General features: G+C 44.7%; 1 protein-coding gene across 4 annotated transcripts in view; it reads right to left on the reverse strand.

The window, feature by feature from the left end:
• STK32B (serine/threonine kinase 32B) overlaps positions 1-17300 on the reverse strand; it is a 474254-nt gene that overhangs the window by 302737 nt on the left and 154217 nt on the right. For 2 of the 4 annotated variants that reach the window (XM_077136366.1, XM_077136367.1), the window contains exon 3: positions 15116-15267. In XM_077136366.1, the coding sequence (XP_076992481.1) occupies positions 15116-15267 (152 nt within the window). Of the gene's footprint in view, positions 1-15115; positions 15268-16275; positions 16333-17300 lie in introns of all 4 variants that reach the window. The other 2 variants (XM_077136368.1, XM_077136369.1) reach the window with 2 other exon arrangements.

Below are 17300 nucleotides of genomic sequence, written 5' to 3' on the forward strand. Positions count from 1 at the left end.
CTCAAATCAAGGAATCAGCAAGACCCTGCTTTCTCTTCCAGTCTGCAATCCTCCACTCTCCTTGGGGTTCCTTGGCTTGCATCTCTGCTTCCTGGCATAGGCCTTGGTCTCCTCCTGTGGTTTTCTCTTACTTCTGGCTTCTCTGTCCTCTGGCTTTACCTTAAAAGGACTAATTCAGTAATATGGATGAAAGTCTATCCTGATTCAATTGGCCATATTTAAATGGAACTGAGGAAGACCTACTTACAAATGAGCCCACACCATCACAGATAATGGCATCTCTGAAGTATCTTATTTACAAGTGGGTTCACACCCATGGGGATATGGATGAAGATTAAGAACAATGAGTTTTTTGTTGGGATCCACCATTCAAGCTGCCACACACCCCACTGACCACTCCCATCACTGCAAGGTCCCTCAGTATCTTTCAATTGCTCACTCTAGTCCCTAAAAGAACCATTGCCCTTTGTTTCAGCAGAGTTGAGTTTAAACTTAGTTGGAGTCTCTCTCCCCTACTGCAATCACCTTGACTAAAGTCATCCATGCCTGTTTAACATTATGAGGTGCAACTTTTTTCTTTGACACTTCCATGGAGCACTGGGGAGGCAGGTGAACTCAGGCATTGGAGTCAGATAAGGGTAAAATACTGACTCCTCAATTTCAGGGCCTGAGGAGGCAGGGGCAACTACTTCATCTCTCCAGGTCTCAGTTTGTTCATCTACAATACTCAGCTAAGTAGCTTACTTTATTCCTTTCCTTTCTCCTTTGCGAGGACAGAGAGCTCAGGGTCCATGAAGAGCAGCAGCTGGGGGCCGAGGGGGTGACTGAGTCCAGTATCCAGGGGTGAAGCGATGAGAACAGAAAGCAGGAGCCCAACAGTGCTGTTTGGTTCATTTCAAGGAGTGGCCAGGATGCCCAAAGAGGACAATGGCCCACAGAACTCTGGAATACGCCCTCCCCACACCTATTACCTTGTGACCCCAAGACAGGGCAGCCAGACCCTTAGAAAAAGCTTTGGCCATGGGCTCTTCTTCTGGAGGGGCAGTAAGGAAGGGAGTGTGGTAGGGGCAGCTGGGGGCAGCCTTGGGAGCTGAGTTGGAAGATCAGAAGCTCAAAAGGCTCATCCTTGGTCTTCAAAGGCCCTGAGGACCAAGCTTCTGTTTCCTACAACAAACATTATAGTGTTCCCCCCTGGACCTGCCCACTGCAGGGTTCTCACTAGGGATTCAATAGCAGGAAGAATGGTGTGTAAGGTTCCTTGGGATGGACCTTGCAAAGTTCCACTCTGCCCTTGACAAGTAGTGAACCCTTTAACTGAATTTCCACTTACCACCTGCATCTCAAACTGTTCCTCCAATAGAAGCACAAGTGGATGTTTATCAGTGAAGCACATTCCCCTGAAAGTAGATACTTCCTACATTCTGCTTTCAATAAATCTCTAACTGTCCTGGCATAAGTCTTGACTTCTGTGCTGGTTTGAAAGGATGTATGTCCCCTAGAAAAACCATGTTTTAATCTAAATCCCATTTCATAAAGGCAGAGTAATCCCTATTCAATACTGTATGTTTGAATCTGTAATTAGATCATCTCCCTGGAGATGTAACCCAATCAAAAATGGTTGTTAAGCTGGATTGGGGAAATGTGTCTCCACCCATTCGGGTGGGTCTTGATTAGTTTCTGAAGTCCTATAAAAGAGGAAACATTTTGGAGAAAAAGCGATTCAGAGAGAGCAGAGCAGAATGACATAGCCATGAGAAGCAGAGTCCACCAGTCAGCGACCTTTGGAGATGAAGAAGCAAAATGCCTCCTGGGGAGCTTCATGACACAGGAAGCCAGGACAGGAAGCTAGCAGATGATGCCATGTTTCCCACGTGCCCTTCCAGATGAGAGAGAAACTGACTGTGTTCACCACGTGCCCTTCCACTTGAGAGAGAAACCCTGAACTTCATTGGCCTTCTTGAACCAAGGTATCTTTCCCTGGATGTCTTTGATTGGACATTTCTATAGACTTGTTTTAACTGGGACATTTTCTCAGCCTGAGAGAAAGTTGCTGTAAACTAGCAATGTATTTAATTCCCCTTTTCAAAAGCCATTCCATCTCTGGTATATTGCATTCCAGGAGCTAGCAAGATAGAACAACTTTCAAAGGTCCTGTTAGGCTTCTGGTTGGGTAGGGGAAGCGTGCAGGGTTGGGGGGATGTCAACCTTGTGCCCTGCTGTTTTTCTGTCCCTTGTAGTACCTGCCATCTGCCTGGAGACTCAGTAATTACAAGGATGTGGAAGAGAATACTTTCTTTTAAGCATTAATATGCTGCCTTGGATATGACAAGTCATGATTCATTTTCAAAGAAGCCCATAATGCTTCTTTGGATTTGATCACACAGTTGAGTCATTTCTCTCTGCTCATCAAAACTGGCTCCACTTGGGTACAATTCTCAGCCCTCACAGCAGCCTGCAGGTTGTCAAATCTCAGATTCACTGAACAGGAGAAGCAATCTAGGCCACTGGCTGTCAAAATGTTTAAGCAGCAGAAAGCCATTCCTGAAATGAAATCAAACATTGAACACCAACACACAAGGCATGAGAATGTGGCAGGGCAGAGCCTGGTTCCTATGCATTCAACCACCAATCCTCCAGAGTGAGCCCTAAAGAGCTTCCTGGACCCCCTAAGGTCCCCCAAGGAAACCAGGGAAAACCAGTAGACAAAATCTAAGGCCTTCATGTCACAGTTGAGAAAACTGAGATCCAGGAAAGGGAAGCATCAAAATTCAAGATAGCGGACAAGATCACAATTGCACATCTTTGCTTTCCCTCTGAAATTCTTTGTCAATTTCAAACAAGTTTTACTGCATCAGGAAGAAAAATGAAAGTGTTGCCATGGAAGTGTAGACTCCAGAGTTAGACAGGCTGGACATGAATCCTGGCTTTCCTTCTTATTAATTATGTGGCCCTAGACAAGTCACTCAACCTCGCTGAGCCTCAGTTTCCTCATTGATAATAATACCCATTTGTGGACCTGCTGTGAGAATCTGGAGTCATGAAATCAAGAATATGGCACCTCTTTGGGGTCACCCTCCTTAAATAAGGCCAAGTTCTTATTTCAGAGTCTCAGCATTTCTTAGCATTTCTTTCTTAAAGCTTGTCATGATTTTGAATTAGGCATTTTTCTAAATTAGTATTTTATTTTTGCCTCTGTCCCTATCTAGTCTGTTCCTCTCTGCACTGCATCACAGATCTTAGAACAGCACCAGGCACTTAACATGTGCTTAGTAAATATCTGCTGAATGACTGAGATCACAAACTCAGAGGCAGTGTGGCCTCACACGAATGCAGAGTCTACTCCCTGGGCATTTAACTCCCCCATGTCTCAATGACTGCCTCTACAAAATGGGGAAACAAAAGTGCCCACTTGACGGGGCTGTGGTGAAGAATGAATGGACAACGCATTTAAAGTGTTTAGCACATTAAACATTTAGCTTAATAAATGTTAGCTATTAGAATCATCACCACTGTTACCCATCAAAATTAAAAAGATCACTTCCTGTTTTGGGTTCAATTGCCCCCCTTACCCCCCAGGAAGATATATTCAAGTCCTAACCATTATCCTTGTGAAAGTGACCTGATTTGGAAATACAGTCTTTGTGGATGCAATCAAATTAAGAGGAGGTCATACTAAACTAGCATGGGCCCTAAATCCAAGGTCTGGTTCTTTTTAACTGGAGGGAAATTTTAACACAGTAGGGAGGACACCATCTGAGGATGCAGGGAAGGAGGCCTTGGAGGGATGGAGGCAGAGATTGGGGTGACACAGCCACAAGCCAAGGAGCATCAAGGATTGCTGACAACCACCAGAAGCTAGAAGATTCTAAGGATCCTTCCCTAGAAACTTCAAAGGGAGCATGGCCCTGCCAACAACTTGAATTTCTGGCCACCAGAACTGTGAGAGAATAAATTCCAGTTCTTTTAAGCCCCTTAGTTGGTGGTGATTTGTTACAGTAGTCCTAGAAAAAAAATACACTTTCCTTCCATAGCTTCACAAACTTACCCCTGGATCAGAGGTATGGAGTTTGAAACACCATTTGTTCAGTCAATGAACAGATTAGCAAATTAACATATATTGGGTTTAGTAGACTAAAGGGATCTATTTTGGCTTGGTTTCTAAGTAAATGTAGGTAAAAATCCAACTAAATTGGCCACATATGGCTCTCTGGATATGACTCACTGTAGAGAGGGGAACATCAATTCATTCCATTCATTTATTCAATAAGTACTTACTGAGCACCAACTGGATGCCAAGCATGATTCTGAGTGTGGGAGCAGGGCAGTGAACGAAGCAGACAACCATTCCTGCTCTCCTGCAGCCTTCTTGCTAATGGAGGGGTGGGGGTGAGAGGAGGGCAGAATAGAAAATAAGCAAGATGACTAAAATGCAGGCACCAGCCACATGCCTTCCCAGCTGACAGAGGTGTTCCAGATGCCGGCAACCTTCTTCAAAGTCAAGACTTCTTTCTTTGGCTGCCTTAATTTGGACATTTTCATGGCTTTAGAACTGTAAACTTGTAACCTAACAAATCCCCTTTGTAAAAGCCAATCCATTTCTGGTATATTGCATTTTGGCAGCTTTAGCAAACTGAAATAGAAGGTAACATTCGATAAAGACCCAGACTCAGTGAAGGTATATGTCTTGCAGGTGTTTGGAGGAAGATCTCCCCAGGCATTGAGAACAGAAAGTGCAAAGACTTGAGAAAGAAGCATGCTTGGGTGTTGGGGGAAGAAAGTGGGGAAGCAGGTGTGCCTGGAGAGGAGCCATAAGGAGGGTGCAGGGAAGGAAATAAGGTCACAGAGAGGAGAGGATGGGGAGAGCGTCTTGTGGAGCCCTGTATTAACTTTGGCTTTTCTTTATGTGAGATCAAGAATCCACTGGGAGCTGTGAGGAGAGGTCTGACATCATCTGACAACATTTCACAGGGCTAGCTGATCTGCTGAGTATAAACCCTGTGGGGCAAAAATGGATGCAAGTAGGCCAGTAGGAGGCTATGGCAATAAACAAGGTGAGAGATAAAGGTGGCTTACCAGGCAGTAGCAGAGGACCTGGGGAGAAATGGTCAGGTTTTAAAGCTATATTTTTAACTTTCTATTATGGAAAACTGCACACATATACAAAAATAGAATAAGAAGGCACATCCACATAATTATCATCTCATTACCAGTGATGCATACTCTCACTTTCTTTTCTCCTTCTTTGAAGCATATCCTAAACTTCCTTATATTTGATTCTGAAATCATTTGAAGGTAAAACCAACAATTTACTGACATATTTGCTATATGAGGTGAGAGAAAGAGAGAAGGTAAAATGAGTGGAAGGTATCGGGCCTGAGCAACTGGAAAGATGATAGGTCCTTTCAGGGAGCTGTGGAAGAGTAGAAGAGGCAGGTAATGGAGGGGATCAGAAGCTGGGCTGAGACCATAATAAGCTGGAGGCGCCTACTAGACTTCCAAGTGGAGATGGTGATCAACCAGATATACAACCCAGGAATTCCTAAAGAGACATCTGGGCTGATACATACATCTGGGAATCATGACCACACCGATGACAATGGAAAGCGTAAGAATGAATGAGTTCCACAGGGAAAGAGCGTAGATAAGAAAGGTTCCCTAACTGAGTACTGGACTTCATACAATACTCTATGGTTGGGGAGATGAAAGAGAATCTCAAAAGAGTACAGTGTGGTAAGACAGGTTAAGAAGAACCTTAGAAGTTTGTGATGTCCCAGAAGAAAGTATTTCAAGAGATAGCTTACTGACAAATGTTGGTGATAGGTGAGGATGGGTAAGAATTGAGAATTGACCACTAGATGTAGCAGTAGATGTCATCAGTGACCTTGATAATTGTAGTTTTGGTGGCATGAAAGGCAAAAATGCAATAGTGTTGGGTTCAAGAGAGAATAGGAAGAGAGAAATTGAAGTCACAGAATATACACAACTCTTTCAAGGACATTTGCTATGAAGAAAATAGAAATTGGATGCATGGATCAAAGGAAGTTTGTATTTAATTTTTTTATTAGTATTATTTTTTGTTTTAAGATGGGAGAAATAACAGTATGTTTGAGGGCTCATGGGAAAGACCCCATGGAGAAGGAAAAGCTGATGAAGCAGAATAGAAATAGAATCCTGGGGAGTGATGTTCTTGAGCAGGCAAGAGGGGACAGGGCATAGAGACAGGTTGGGCAGTGAGTGGATTAGGGAGAGTTTGCCACTGGTAACCAGGGAGAAGGTAAAGCAGGAGAAGCTGGAGATGTAGATGGAGCTTGTGGAAACTCCTTCCCAGCTTCTTTATCCATTTTATTTTTCATTAAGAAAAAAAGTTCTGTGAAAATGTAAGAGTTCAGGCCCAAGGGCAACAGGGTGAGCTCACTCCTGAGGGTTCCCACAGGTGAGGGGCAGTCTTGGGCACCTGGGAGGCTAGGAGAAATATCATCTGCATGACTCTTCATCTCTTCTTCTGTGGTTTTCACAGCCTCCATGTGCCTGTAATTGCCATATGACATTTGAAAACTTGACGGTCAAGGGCACCACAATTTCCAATTTAATTTAATTCATGTCATCTGGTAAATAGCTGGCCATTAAAATGTATTATATTCTAATGCATTTCTGTGGCTTTTTGGGGTACGTGCTTAAGATCAAATCACTTGGTCAGTGAGCTTCTTTTGGTTTTATCTGCGGTAACTCCAGGTCAAACTACATTCACTGCAAGAAATTTCATGCAACTGTTCAACATATTTATAGGTTATTCATACTTCAGTTTTTCTCAGAAGGAACAATAACAATGTATGTCTGCCTAACAAATTATAATTCCCACAGGGCTTTCATTCACTGGATCTCATTTATTTTGAACTTCACAATCCTCTGGAAGGGAGGTATTTCCCTCTTTCTGCAGATGGGAAAACTGAGGTTTTCCAAGGTTACACACCTAGGGAGAAGGGCCATTTTCCATGTTTGATACTCTGCTGAGTATACACTCAACACCCTTCATCTTTTTCACTTGTTAAGGCTTCTTCTCCGTGAGGATAGGGTGCATTAATTCTCTTCATTTCTTGTTGCTTAGCCCTGGGCTCAGCTCATAGAAGTTGAGTTCAGAGAGAGCACAGAGTTTGTTGTTAGATATGGGTCTACCAGTGTCTTGCTGGAGCTGGCTCAGACTCTGAGAATCCAATTGCTAAATTTTCAGAAACTCTTCAAGTTGACTGATATCATATTGGTAGTTTGAAATCAACATGGTTAGATTTTACATATATATATACATACATACATACATACATCAAGGGATATGGCATACACTGCATATTAGGACTTTTTTTTTATTGTTACATTATCTTGCTCAAATTATTAACCCACTAGTCCTTGGCTTCAACTAGAAAATGCGAGCAATAAAATCTTCCTTGCAAGATAATTGTGAGAACTAATTGAGATAAAATATGAAAAGAGCCATGTACAGTAGGGGATGTTACTATATAATCAGGCATTAAATAAATGTGGAATGAATTTAACAATTTCTTAAAGATCAAGGAGAGTTCTGATTACAGAAACTCTGTCATGTGGGACAGCTAGGAGTCAGAGAAATGGGCATGGGGATGTATCTTATGGCAGATTGTGGGGAAAGCAGAGCATCCCCAAAAACAGTGGGTCCAGGAGGAGTCCTGGATCTTTCAAATAACTTGGTCAATCCCTAAGCCCTCCTTGATACTCCTGTTAGAGCAAAATGGGGGTGTGATTGTTGGGTTCCCCAATTCATTTGCAGGAATTGTCTGGTACTCCAGGATTAATCCCCCAGGCTAAACTGCCCTCTCTTTGGGGCTCTTTTTTGCACAGTGTGACCCCTGGCCCTGTACACAGCCTTTTCTGTAGTTCCCTGATGACCCTCTGAGCAGGAGAATCCAGTCTAGTACACCCCCTAGCCCACACTCACAGCCCTTCACCCTGCCCCATAGGAATAAAATGTTGGAAACCTGACATATTTATCACAAGTTGAAGTTACAAATGATGCTCCAAATCCTGGAATACAAGAAGATAAAAAAGGACCCTAGACAAGATTATGTCACCACTTGCCCCTTTCATCATGGGAGTTGCCATGAGGATGGGAAGGTCTCAGAAGGAGTCAGAGACTGACTGTCTCATTAATTGGAGTTGGGAACCCCCAGGAGCTTTCTCCTTCTCTGTGTCGGGTGAATTAGGACATCACCTGACCCCAGTGCATGGTGGAATAGCTAACCTTCCTTAAGTTACCCCGGGACACCCAAGGGCGACCAGTCGGCATGAAGGAAGGGAGAAGAGGAGTGCATCTCTTAATTTAATGTCTGCCTTGTCTCTGGTCTGTAAGTTCCATAAAGAGGGGGACTGCAAAGGTCTTGCCTACTGTTATATCACCAGTGCCCAGCTTGATATTTAGCACATCATAGGCCCTTACCATACATTGAATTTAATAATTTATTAAGCATCCGATGCTGGAGATATCAAGATGAATAAGGTATGGTCCCTTCCTCCAAGAAGCTCCCTGATCCAGGAGGCACAGACTTACAAAGAAGATAAATTCAAGAGAGCTACTTTTTGCTATGATAGAGCACAGAAGAAACACTACTAGTTCAGGATGGGGGTGGGTTGTAGGACTGGGAAAGCTCAATGAAGGAGGCCCTGCTTAAACTCTAAACTCAAAGGGACTAGGAACTACAATGATTCTTGTCATCTCTGTATCCCTAAAAATGGATGCTATGCCTGCTACCCAGGAGGAACCTAATAAATATTCATTGAATGAATGAAGACTTGTGAAAGGATGAGAGATGGTCACATAGTGGAAAGGGAGACAGTGTTTCAGGCAGAAGAAACAGCATGTGCAGAGACCTGAAGAGATGGAAACAGCAAGATGAACTGCGGGTATGTACAACTGAAGTATTGCTGAAACAAAAATGCACCAAGATGCTAAGAGGTGCTGGTGTCAGGGGAGGGGCCAGGTCAGAGGGACATTATTCTGTGCATGCTGGGTAGCCAGTGTAGGGGTTTCTGCAGAGGAGTGGTAAGCTCAGATTTGCACACTGGTGAGATTATGGTGTTGACCCTGTGGAGGGCAAACTGGTGATGAGTAATTATGGATGAACATTGCAAAGCTAGTTAGGAGGCTACCACAATGGTCAATGCCAAAAAAATGGTTAAGGCCCTTTTTATGGAAATGCTGCTGCTCTGTCCTTGACTATCATTGGTAAAACATTTATACCCTTTGTTCCTGTGGGGACTTCCAGTTTCTGATACCCCCCCAACCTCCTTCACTACCCTCAGCCCAGCCAGTACAGCTCCATTTTTAACTATCTCATATAGGTTTACTTAAATCACAGGTTTAAATGCTTGAAGAAAAGATTAAGACACTAACTTAAGTGGCTCATTCTTGGTTTAGAGTGGCATGGAGAGCTCTGTATTGATTTGGTTCAGTGGCACTCAGGGAAGGTTCCGGAAAGACACACTTGCAATGAGAACCGTGTGTGCTGGTTTGAAAGGATGTATGCCCCCTAGAAAAGCCACATTTTAATCAAAATCCCATTTCATAAAAGTAGAATAATCTCTGTTCAATACTGTATGTTTGAAACTGTGATTGGATCATCTTCCTGGATGATGTGATTTAGTCAAGAGTGGTTGTTAAACTGGATTAGGTGACGACATGTCTCTTTCTCCACCCATTTGGGTAGGTCTTGATTGGTTTACTGGAGTCCTATAAAAGAGGAAACATTTTGGAGAAGGAGATTCAGAGAGAGCAGAGAATGCTGCAGCACCACGAAGCAGAGAGTCCACCAGCCAGAGACCTTTGGAGATTAAGAAGGAAAACGCCTCCCAGGGAGCTTCATGAAACCGGAAGCCAGGAGAGAAAGCTAGAAGATGACGCCGTGTTCACCATGTGCCCTTCCAGATGAGAGAGAAGTCCTGACTGTGTTCGCCATGTGCGTTTTCACTTGAGAGAGAAACCCTGAACTTCATCAGCCTTCTTGAACCAAGGTATCTTTCCCTGGATGGATACCTTTGATTGGACATTTCTATTGACACGTTTTAATTGGGACATTTTCTCAGCCTTAGAATTGTAAACTAGCAAATCATTAAATTCCCCTTGTTAAAAGTGGTTCCATTTCTGGTATATTGCATTCCAGCAGCTAGCAAACTAGAACACCATGTAAAGTGACTACGGGCACCGGTTCTCAACTGATCCCACCAGGTATTCATTTTCAGTCACTTTAGCTCTAAAGACATGGCATGTGCCCACCCTGACCCCATTTTAAACAAAACATTTTAACAGAGGGTTTAGTAAATATAGTCAGTCAAATAAGTAGCAGTAAAGAAGTTGAAAGCACAGCCTAAAAATAAGGTTGAGCTGCCCACCCATTCACATTCAGTTGGCATGGAAGTCTACTAAAAAACCAAAGATACATTTTCCGAAACCCAGCATGCCTGCAAGTGCAGTGCAAGAAGGGGATGAGAGAACAAGTCATCCACACAAGGAGATGTGAAGCGACATGAGTTTGAGATACTCAACAAGTCTGAAGCCAGTCCCCCAGAACCGCGCTAACCCTAACCCAAACCATGGCCACCAAAGATTGAGTCCCATGGGCCCTTGACCTGTATTGCCCCATTTCATCCTTATGGCAATCCTATGATGTCATTAGCCTTTTCATTTCTATGTTATGAATGGGAGAACCGAGACACATAGAGGTAAATCAGCTCACTTGTGAGGTCTCATAGCCTGCAAGTCACAGAGCTGGCATTAGAATTGGGAGGCCAGCCCCCAGAGCCTGAGTGTTGAAACGCTGCCCCACACATCTCCCCCTCTCCCCATCCTTCCAGGCCTCTCACTAATCTGCCACTCTCACTGTCTGGGGTGTGACTTGTTATTCCTTTCCTCCCTTGCTCTGCTTGTCTTGAGCCCAAGAGAACAAAGCAGCTCCTCTTTAGAACAGGTGAAAATATTACACTTGATAACTCAGCTTAGATCAGGGCAGGCTTGGGACTGAAAATTATTCTTTAGGAGCAAAGCTAATCAGTGGTGACCCTTTGCCTGTGCTAGTGATGAGGAGTGTCAGCAGAAAAAAAAAAAAAAAAGAATGAGAAGGGGTTTAGAAGGATCCCAAGGCTGTCATAAGTCATCCTTCATATAACAAGATGAAAGGCTGACAACTAATTAATTTAAAGCAGCAGTGTCCTTGAGGACCCAACAAGCAATTTCACTTCATGCATTCTTCCAGCAGGCGCAAGAGGGGTAGCAAGAAAGAAGGCTAGCAGGAGGGGCTCCTTGCTGGGAAAGGGTGGGGTGGGAGGGTTAAGCAAGCAGGGCCAGGGGCCTCATCACGAGCGAGAAGCTGTGTTAGAGTGGTTGCACATGGAGCGTGAAGCCCATGGGTTCAATTTCTGTTTCTCCCACTTATGATGGTGTGGTTCAGTTTCTCCATCGTACAATGAGGATAATCATTGTAGGAAACTCATGAGGGGGCTAGGAGGATTAAAGACATCAAGGAAGATGCATACTAAGTACCCAGTATATTAGTGGTCATTTCCCTATAAGAACTGAAAACATTCAGGCATGGTTGGGTGGTCTCAGATGTGAATCCCAACCCTGTCATTCACTGCCTGTGTGGATTTAGGTAAGGGAATGAGCTGCTTTGAGCTCTGCTTTCCCATTCTGAGAACTGGGCCCTAAACCCATGTCCCAAGAGGCAGGATACAAGGATATAATGGATGGGTCATAAGCCTCGACCATGCTCTCTGCTCTCACTGCTTCACCCCTGGAGACTGGACCACAGTCACCTCCTCCATATCCAGCCCCTGCCCTTCATGGATCCTGAGCCCTCCTCTGTGCAAAGGAGAGAGGAGAGGAATGAAGGGAACTACTTAGCTGAGTTTTGGAGATGGATAAACGGAGACCTGGAGAAGGTGAAGCAATTGTACCAGCCTCCTCAGGCCCTGAAACTGATAAGTCAGTATCTCGCCCCTTGTCTGGCTCCAGTGCCTGAGCTTTCCCAACACTTCACCTGCCTCCCCACGCTCCATGGAAGTGTCAAAGAACTAAGGGTTCAGGCAGCACTGTCCATTGTCTGTTTTCTTCTGGACACAGCTTCTCATCTCCCTCTGGAGAGCCCCATGCCTCGTTCTCTGTGCAGGTAGGGTTACCCCCCTGCCCCTTGCCTACTGCCTCAGGGGCAGGCATGTGACCCGAGACAGGTCAGTCACAGCCGTGACCTTAGCCTTAGCTGGGGCTGTTCAGATAGGAGGAGGGGTTGGAGCCACTGGGAACAGTATGCGTTGTGGCTCTGAGATAAAGCCACCAGAGGGGAAAGCAGGAGAAGCACAGGGAGACTAGGCCCTGGTGACATCATCAAGCACCTGGATCCAGCTGTATCTGATGACAGCTGTGATTTTAGACTTTTTAGTTACAAAATCCAAGAAAGTCTCTTTTGTGTTTAAGCAAGTTTAAATTTCTATCCCTTTATGGTGTGTAAAGTAATGAGAACAGTGTCTGACACCACAGAATATATGACCATGGATTGAGGGTCCCTCTTCCTTCTCACTCACCTTCAGTGTGAAGGTCCATTGTCTATCTACCTACTGACCTACCTGCCTGACTACCTGTTGGTCTGTCTGTCCATCTATCTATCATCCTTTATCATATATATGTATATATGCGACAATATAGATAAACCTCTTACAGCAAACAATACTTTCATTTACAGAAAATGTACTTTCATATCTTTTCTTTTCTGTTGACGTCAAATAGCCCTAGACATAAACAAGGTGTGATTCTCTGTATTACTCACAGAAAATTGAGGCCCACTGGTCTGAGTGATAGTCCAAAGTCAAGCAGCAGGCCCATTCCTTGCTTGCTTATGATGGGAATATAATGTCATTAGAGGCCAACGTTTGCAGAGAGGTATCTTATTAGCAGCGTTTTGTGTAGCCAAAGGCATCTGTCATCCATCTGTTTGTGTTCTGGAGATTACACACAGCTTGGGAGAATGGAGCCCAGGAAGGGGGCTGCTCAAACAGGCCTCACCGTGTGACAGGTACCCTATGGCCCCCGGCAACCCCCCTCCCCTGTCCACTCTAAACACTCCCTCCTGAGAGAGGCATCTCAGCACTATTTCCATTGGCAAAACATTGGAAACCACCCTAAATAATCTAAATGGTAGGAGCAATGTTAAATGATTTGTTGCACCTCCTCACAGGGGAATGTTATTCAGCCTTTAAGGATGACATTCCCAAAGTTTGTAATAATAGGGAGAAAGCACTCTTATCAGACTATTAATCTTAAAAGCACAATACAAAATCAGTATACATATTTTTGTATCAATGACATATAACTACGTATTTGCATATGCCTCACATATGTTATACATCACTGATATAAAACATACAAGAAAAGAAAGACAAAAGGAATCACATGCCAGAATGTAATCTGGCATGGCGGAGTCTAGGATGGTTGTTGTGTTGTTCTTACTACACATTTTACTTTCTGCATTTTGCAATGAATATATGTTGCTTTTCTAGTTAGAAATCTACTTTCAAAAATTTCCCATGCACAACAATCAAAACAAGAAGGGACTTATTCCCCTCAAACTACCTCAGTGTTTGGACCGCTCCCCTGGAGACAGGAAGGGCTTTCACTTGTCACTCAGGCTCTGGGTTATAGTATGTAGTAATTTTCCCTGTAGAAATGCCTGCATCGGTGGCATCTGCATACCTTGATTTTCTCAAACAGGTCAATCAGTGCTGCTCCTTGGTCTTCTGTCGGCCAGTATTCAAAGTGCTCCAAGCATGAAAGTAATTGCAATAATTGGTGGTTTTTAGGAATAGGGGCAGAGCCAGGCTTTCCCATCACAGGCTTTCTATGTTGCTCCCCAGGTCAGTGACCAGTCAACTGGGATGTTGAATGAAAGTCAGAACTTCTTTTTTAAAATAGCTTGTCCTCTCCCCTTCAACAAAAATCCAGTTTAGGAAACATTCACTAAATGTTTATACTGTGTTAAACTCAAGGGACACAAGCGAACAAGAACCAGCCTTGGCTCTCAGGGAGCAAGTGATTTCCTAGGAAGGATATGCAAGTAAAGCCATAATTTGGGTGTGCCCGAATAAGGGCTGTGTTGGGTGACCCACAGGTAGTGCAGAGACCACCAGGGACACTAACGTGGCCTGTGAGTCAGCCAAGGTTCCCAGTAGGATGCCAGGAGCAACAGGAGGGCCCAGGAGTTGGCTAAGAGAGCTTGGGGGAGGTGGGGGTTTCAGGAAGAAGAGACATTGTGGGCAAAGGCACGGAGGCAGCGAATAACCGGCAGGGTAGAGTTTCAAGGATGTGAGTTTAAAGTAGGGATAATGGCCCACAATGGGATGGAGAGAAAGGGCTGGGCTGGGGCACAGTGAGTCTCAGGGGGCCAGACCCAGGAGCTTGGATTTCACGCTGGCCAACTGTCCTGAGCAAAGTAAAACTCACCAGCCCCCAGACATCCTCCTTGCAACCAACACTATGGGTGTGATTTTCTGAAAATCTTTTAGTTTGCATTCTCTTTTAACATTGCACCTGTTTTTCCAAATATACAATGCTCTCTTCTACATCTCCTTTCAATTCTGATCCACTGGACAAGAGAGCAACACTAAAAAAATCTTCGGCAAATCGGGTGTCCAATACAGGGTAGAGGTGGCAGGCATTGTGTCTACACAAGACTCTGAGCATCTTAGATGCCAGGACTGGTCTGTCTGTCAAACTCCTGGATTGATCCAGGGGGCCTAGGACAGAGTGCAGGCTCCACATACGTATACCTGTTTGAATGAGTGAATGAGAGAATGAATGAATGAATGAAGTGCATGTATGTGATCTGTACAACTGAGGGTAAGCATTAAGAAACAGTTCAAATAAATGGCAAAAGCAAAGGCTTAAAGGTTCCATCAGAAACCATATATTACAAAATACATAAGACTATTTCAGGTGAGAAAATGTCCTTCCTTTCTCTTTCTAAGTCAGAAGAGTCCTTGAGTGGAGTCATATTTGCACTCTGTTCCCTAATGAGGAATTCACGGGAGCAGCAGCAAGATTACTCACCACAGGTTGACTAAGAAAGGGTGTTCCAGGCCCTGCATGATCTGTAGTTCCCGGAAGACGTTGCGAACCTCGTCCCTCTCAATGCACTTTTGCTTGTTCATGTACTTCATGGCGTACATTTTCTTGGTGTCTCGCTTCTGCACGATGCATACCTGAGCAACAGTGGAGTGGAAAGCATTCAGGATTGAGGTGAGCATTAAACACAGAAGTCAGCCCCTCTGCACTTCCTACTTCCGGGTCAAGTCCCTGCTCCGGACACTGCAGCTCTGGCCAAGAAGTAACCTCGCTGCATCTGGAAAATGGAGGCTTTGGACCAGATTCATGTGTTTATCAAACATTTATGCTGAACACTGGGCCTGTGGAAAAGTGCTATGGATTCAAGAAATGGACAAAGCAGCACTCGGCCTGGGAGGGAGAGAAAAAGAGACAAGGGCTCCAGGGAACCCTGAGACATTTGGTATAGAGCATCACAAACCTGCCAGCACCCAGGGCCCCTTGTGTCTCCTCGCCCTCCCTGCTTCAGCACCCACCTACCCTTAATTTTATTAATGAAGGAACTCGAGTCAGCTCAGAACTAACCCTTCCCAATCCTGAACTATCTTACTAGATGAAGCTAGCACATAATCAACCTGCACATGTGCAATAATTAGATCATCTCTAATCTCATCATTTCAAGCCATTATACTCATTATCCTGTCCATCTTTTGCTATTTTAAAACTATCAAGAATGGGAGGTGCAACAGTGGCTCAGTGGCAGAATTCTCACCTGCCATGCCGGAGACCCAAGTTCAATTCCCCGTGCCTGTGCATTCAAAAAAACAAAAAACAAAAACAAAAAACTATCAAGAGTTATTGCAGTTCAGGGAGACAGATTTCTAAGCCAATAGGGCATCTGATCTCCTGCTTCATGCTTAGCAATGAACTCTTTCTCTCTTTGAAGTCCCAGTATCTCAGGAATTGGTCGCTTGAGTGCATTGGGCAGTGAAGCCCCCACTTTGGGCTGGTATTGTACATACCCCTGCCCCTTTGCCCATCGGGTAGGATGATTCTGAGGCTGCTGCCTCTGAGGATGTGCCCACCCTGCCAGGTGTGGGGTTAATGGGTTTGATGACATACCCTTTACCAACTGTCTGACTGCCCTCCTTTCCCCACTCACCTACCTGTGCTTTCTTCACCTGCCCAGGCCACTGTGCTCAAATCCTCATCTGGGGACCTGCCTCCGGAGAAAACCAAACTCAGGCACATGGGCACCAGGGAGCAAAGGACAAGTTATAATAGCCACAAGGATATCACAAGTTGAGCACTTTGCAGCCACCCAGGCATTAAACCAACCACTTCCTCCATCACCTCACTTAATCCCCGTGGTTCCCTTATGCCTACAGCCTACATTTCCCCTCTTGCATGGGGAAACTTTAACCCTGGGGACATTGATTAACTTGCCCAGGGTTCCAGTAGCTGGTTCACAGAAGACAAGCCCATGAGTACCCGACTTGTGAGTGAACCTCATACTGAGGTCAGATGGGGACGAAAAGGGGTAATGTCATGGTCAGGTTCATGTGTCAACTTGGCCAGGTGGTGGTGCCCAGTTATCTGGTTGGGGAAGCGCTGGCCTGTCTGTTGCTATGAGGACATTTCATGGACTTAACTCATGATCACATTGGCTACATAATCAGCTAAGGGTAGTGTCTTTTGCAGTGAGTGACACTTAATCACCTGAAAGCTTTTAAGGACAATTCCGAAGAGACAATCATTCTTCCTGCTCCAGTCAGCCAGCTTCTCCTAAGAGTTCATTGAGGATCTTCACCGGAGCTGCCAGCTTGTGTCCTACCCTACAAACCTTGGACTCTACATCCCCATGGTTATGTGAGACACTTGATTAATTTTATTTTTATAGATATCTCCTGCTGATTCTGTTTCTCTAGAGAATCCTAGTTAATACAGGCAGGGCAGGCTGGCAGAGGGTGGGAAGATGGCAGGGGCCAGAGAAGAGGAGGGCATTTCTAGGGAGATGGGCATTACAGATGAGAGCGTGGAGCCTGAGGGGACACAGCGGCAAGTAAGCTTTGGCTGGGAAAAACTAGCAAGGCTTACATGTGCCCAACAGTTAGTGAGGATCCTATTACTTCATCTTCCTGACAAGCCAGTGCATAGCTATGCTGGCATCCCCACTTCATAGAGAAGTGAT

Source organism: Tamandua tetradactyla, chromosome 19 (genome assembly GCF_023851605.1).
Source record: "Tamandua tetradactyla isolate mTamTet1 chromosome 19, mTamTet1.pri, whole genome shotgun sequence".
NCBI classification, from domain to species: Eukaryota; Metazoa; Chordata; class Mammalia; order Pilosa; family Myrmecophagidae; genus Tamandua; species Tamandua tetradactyla.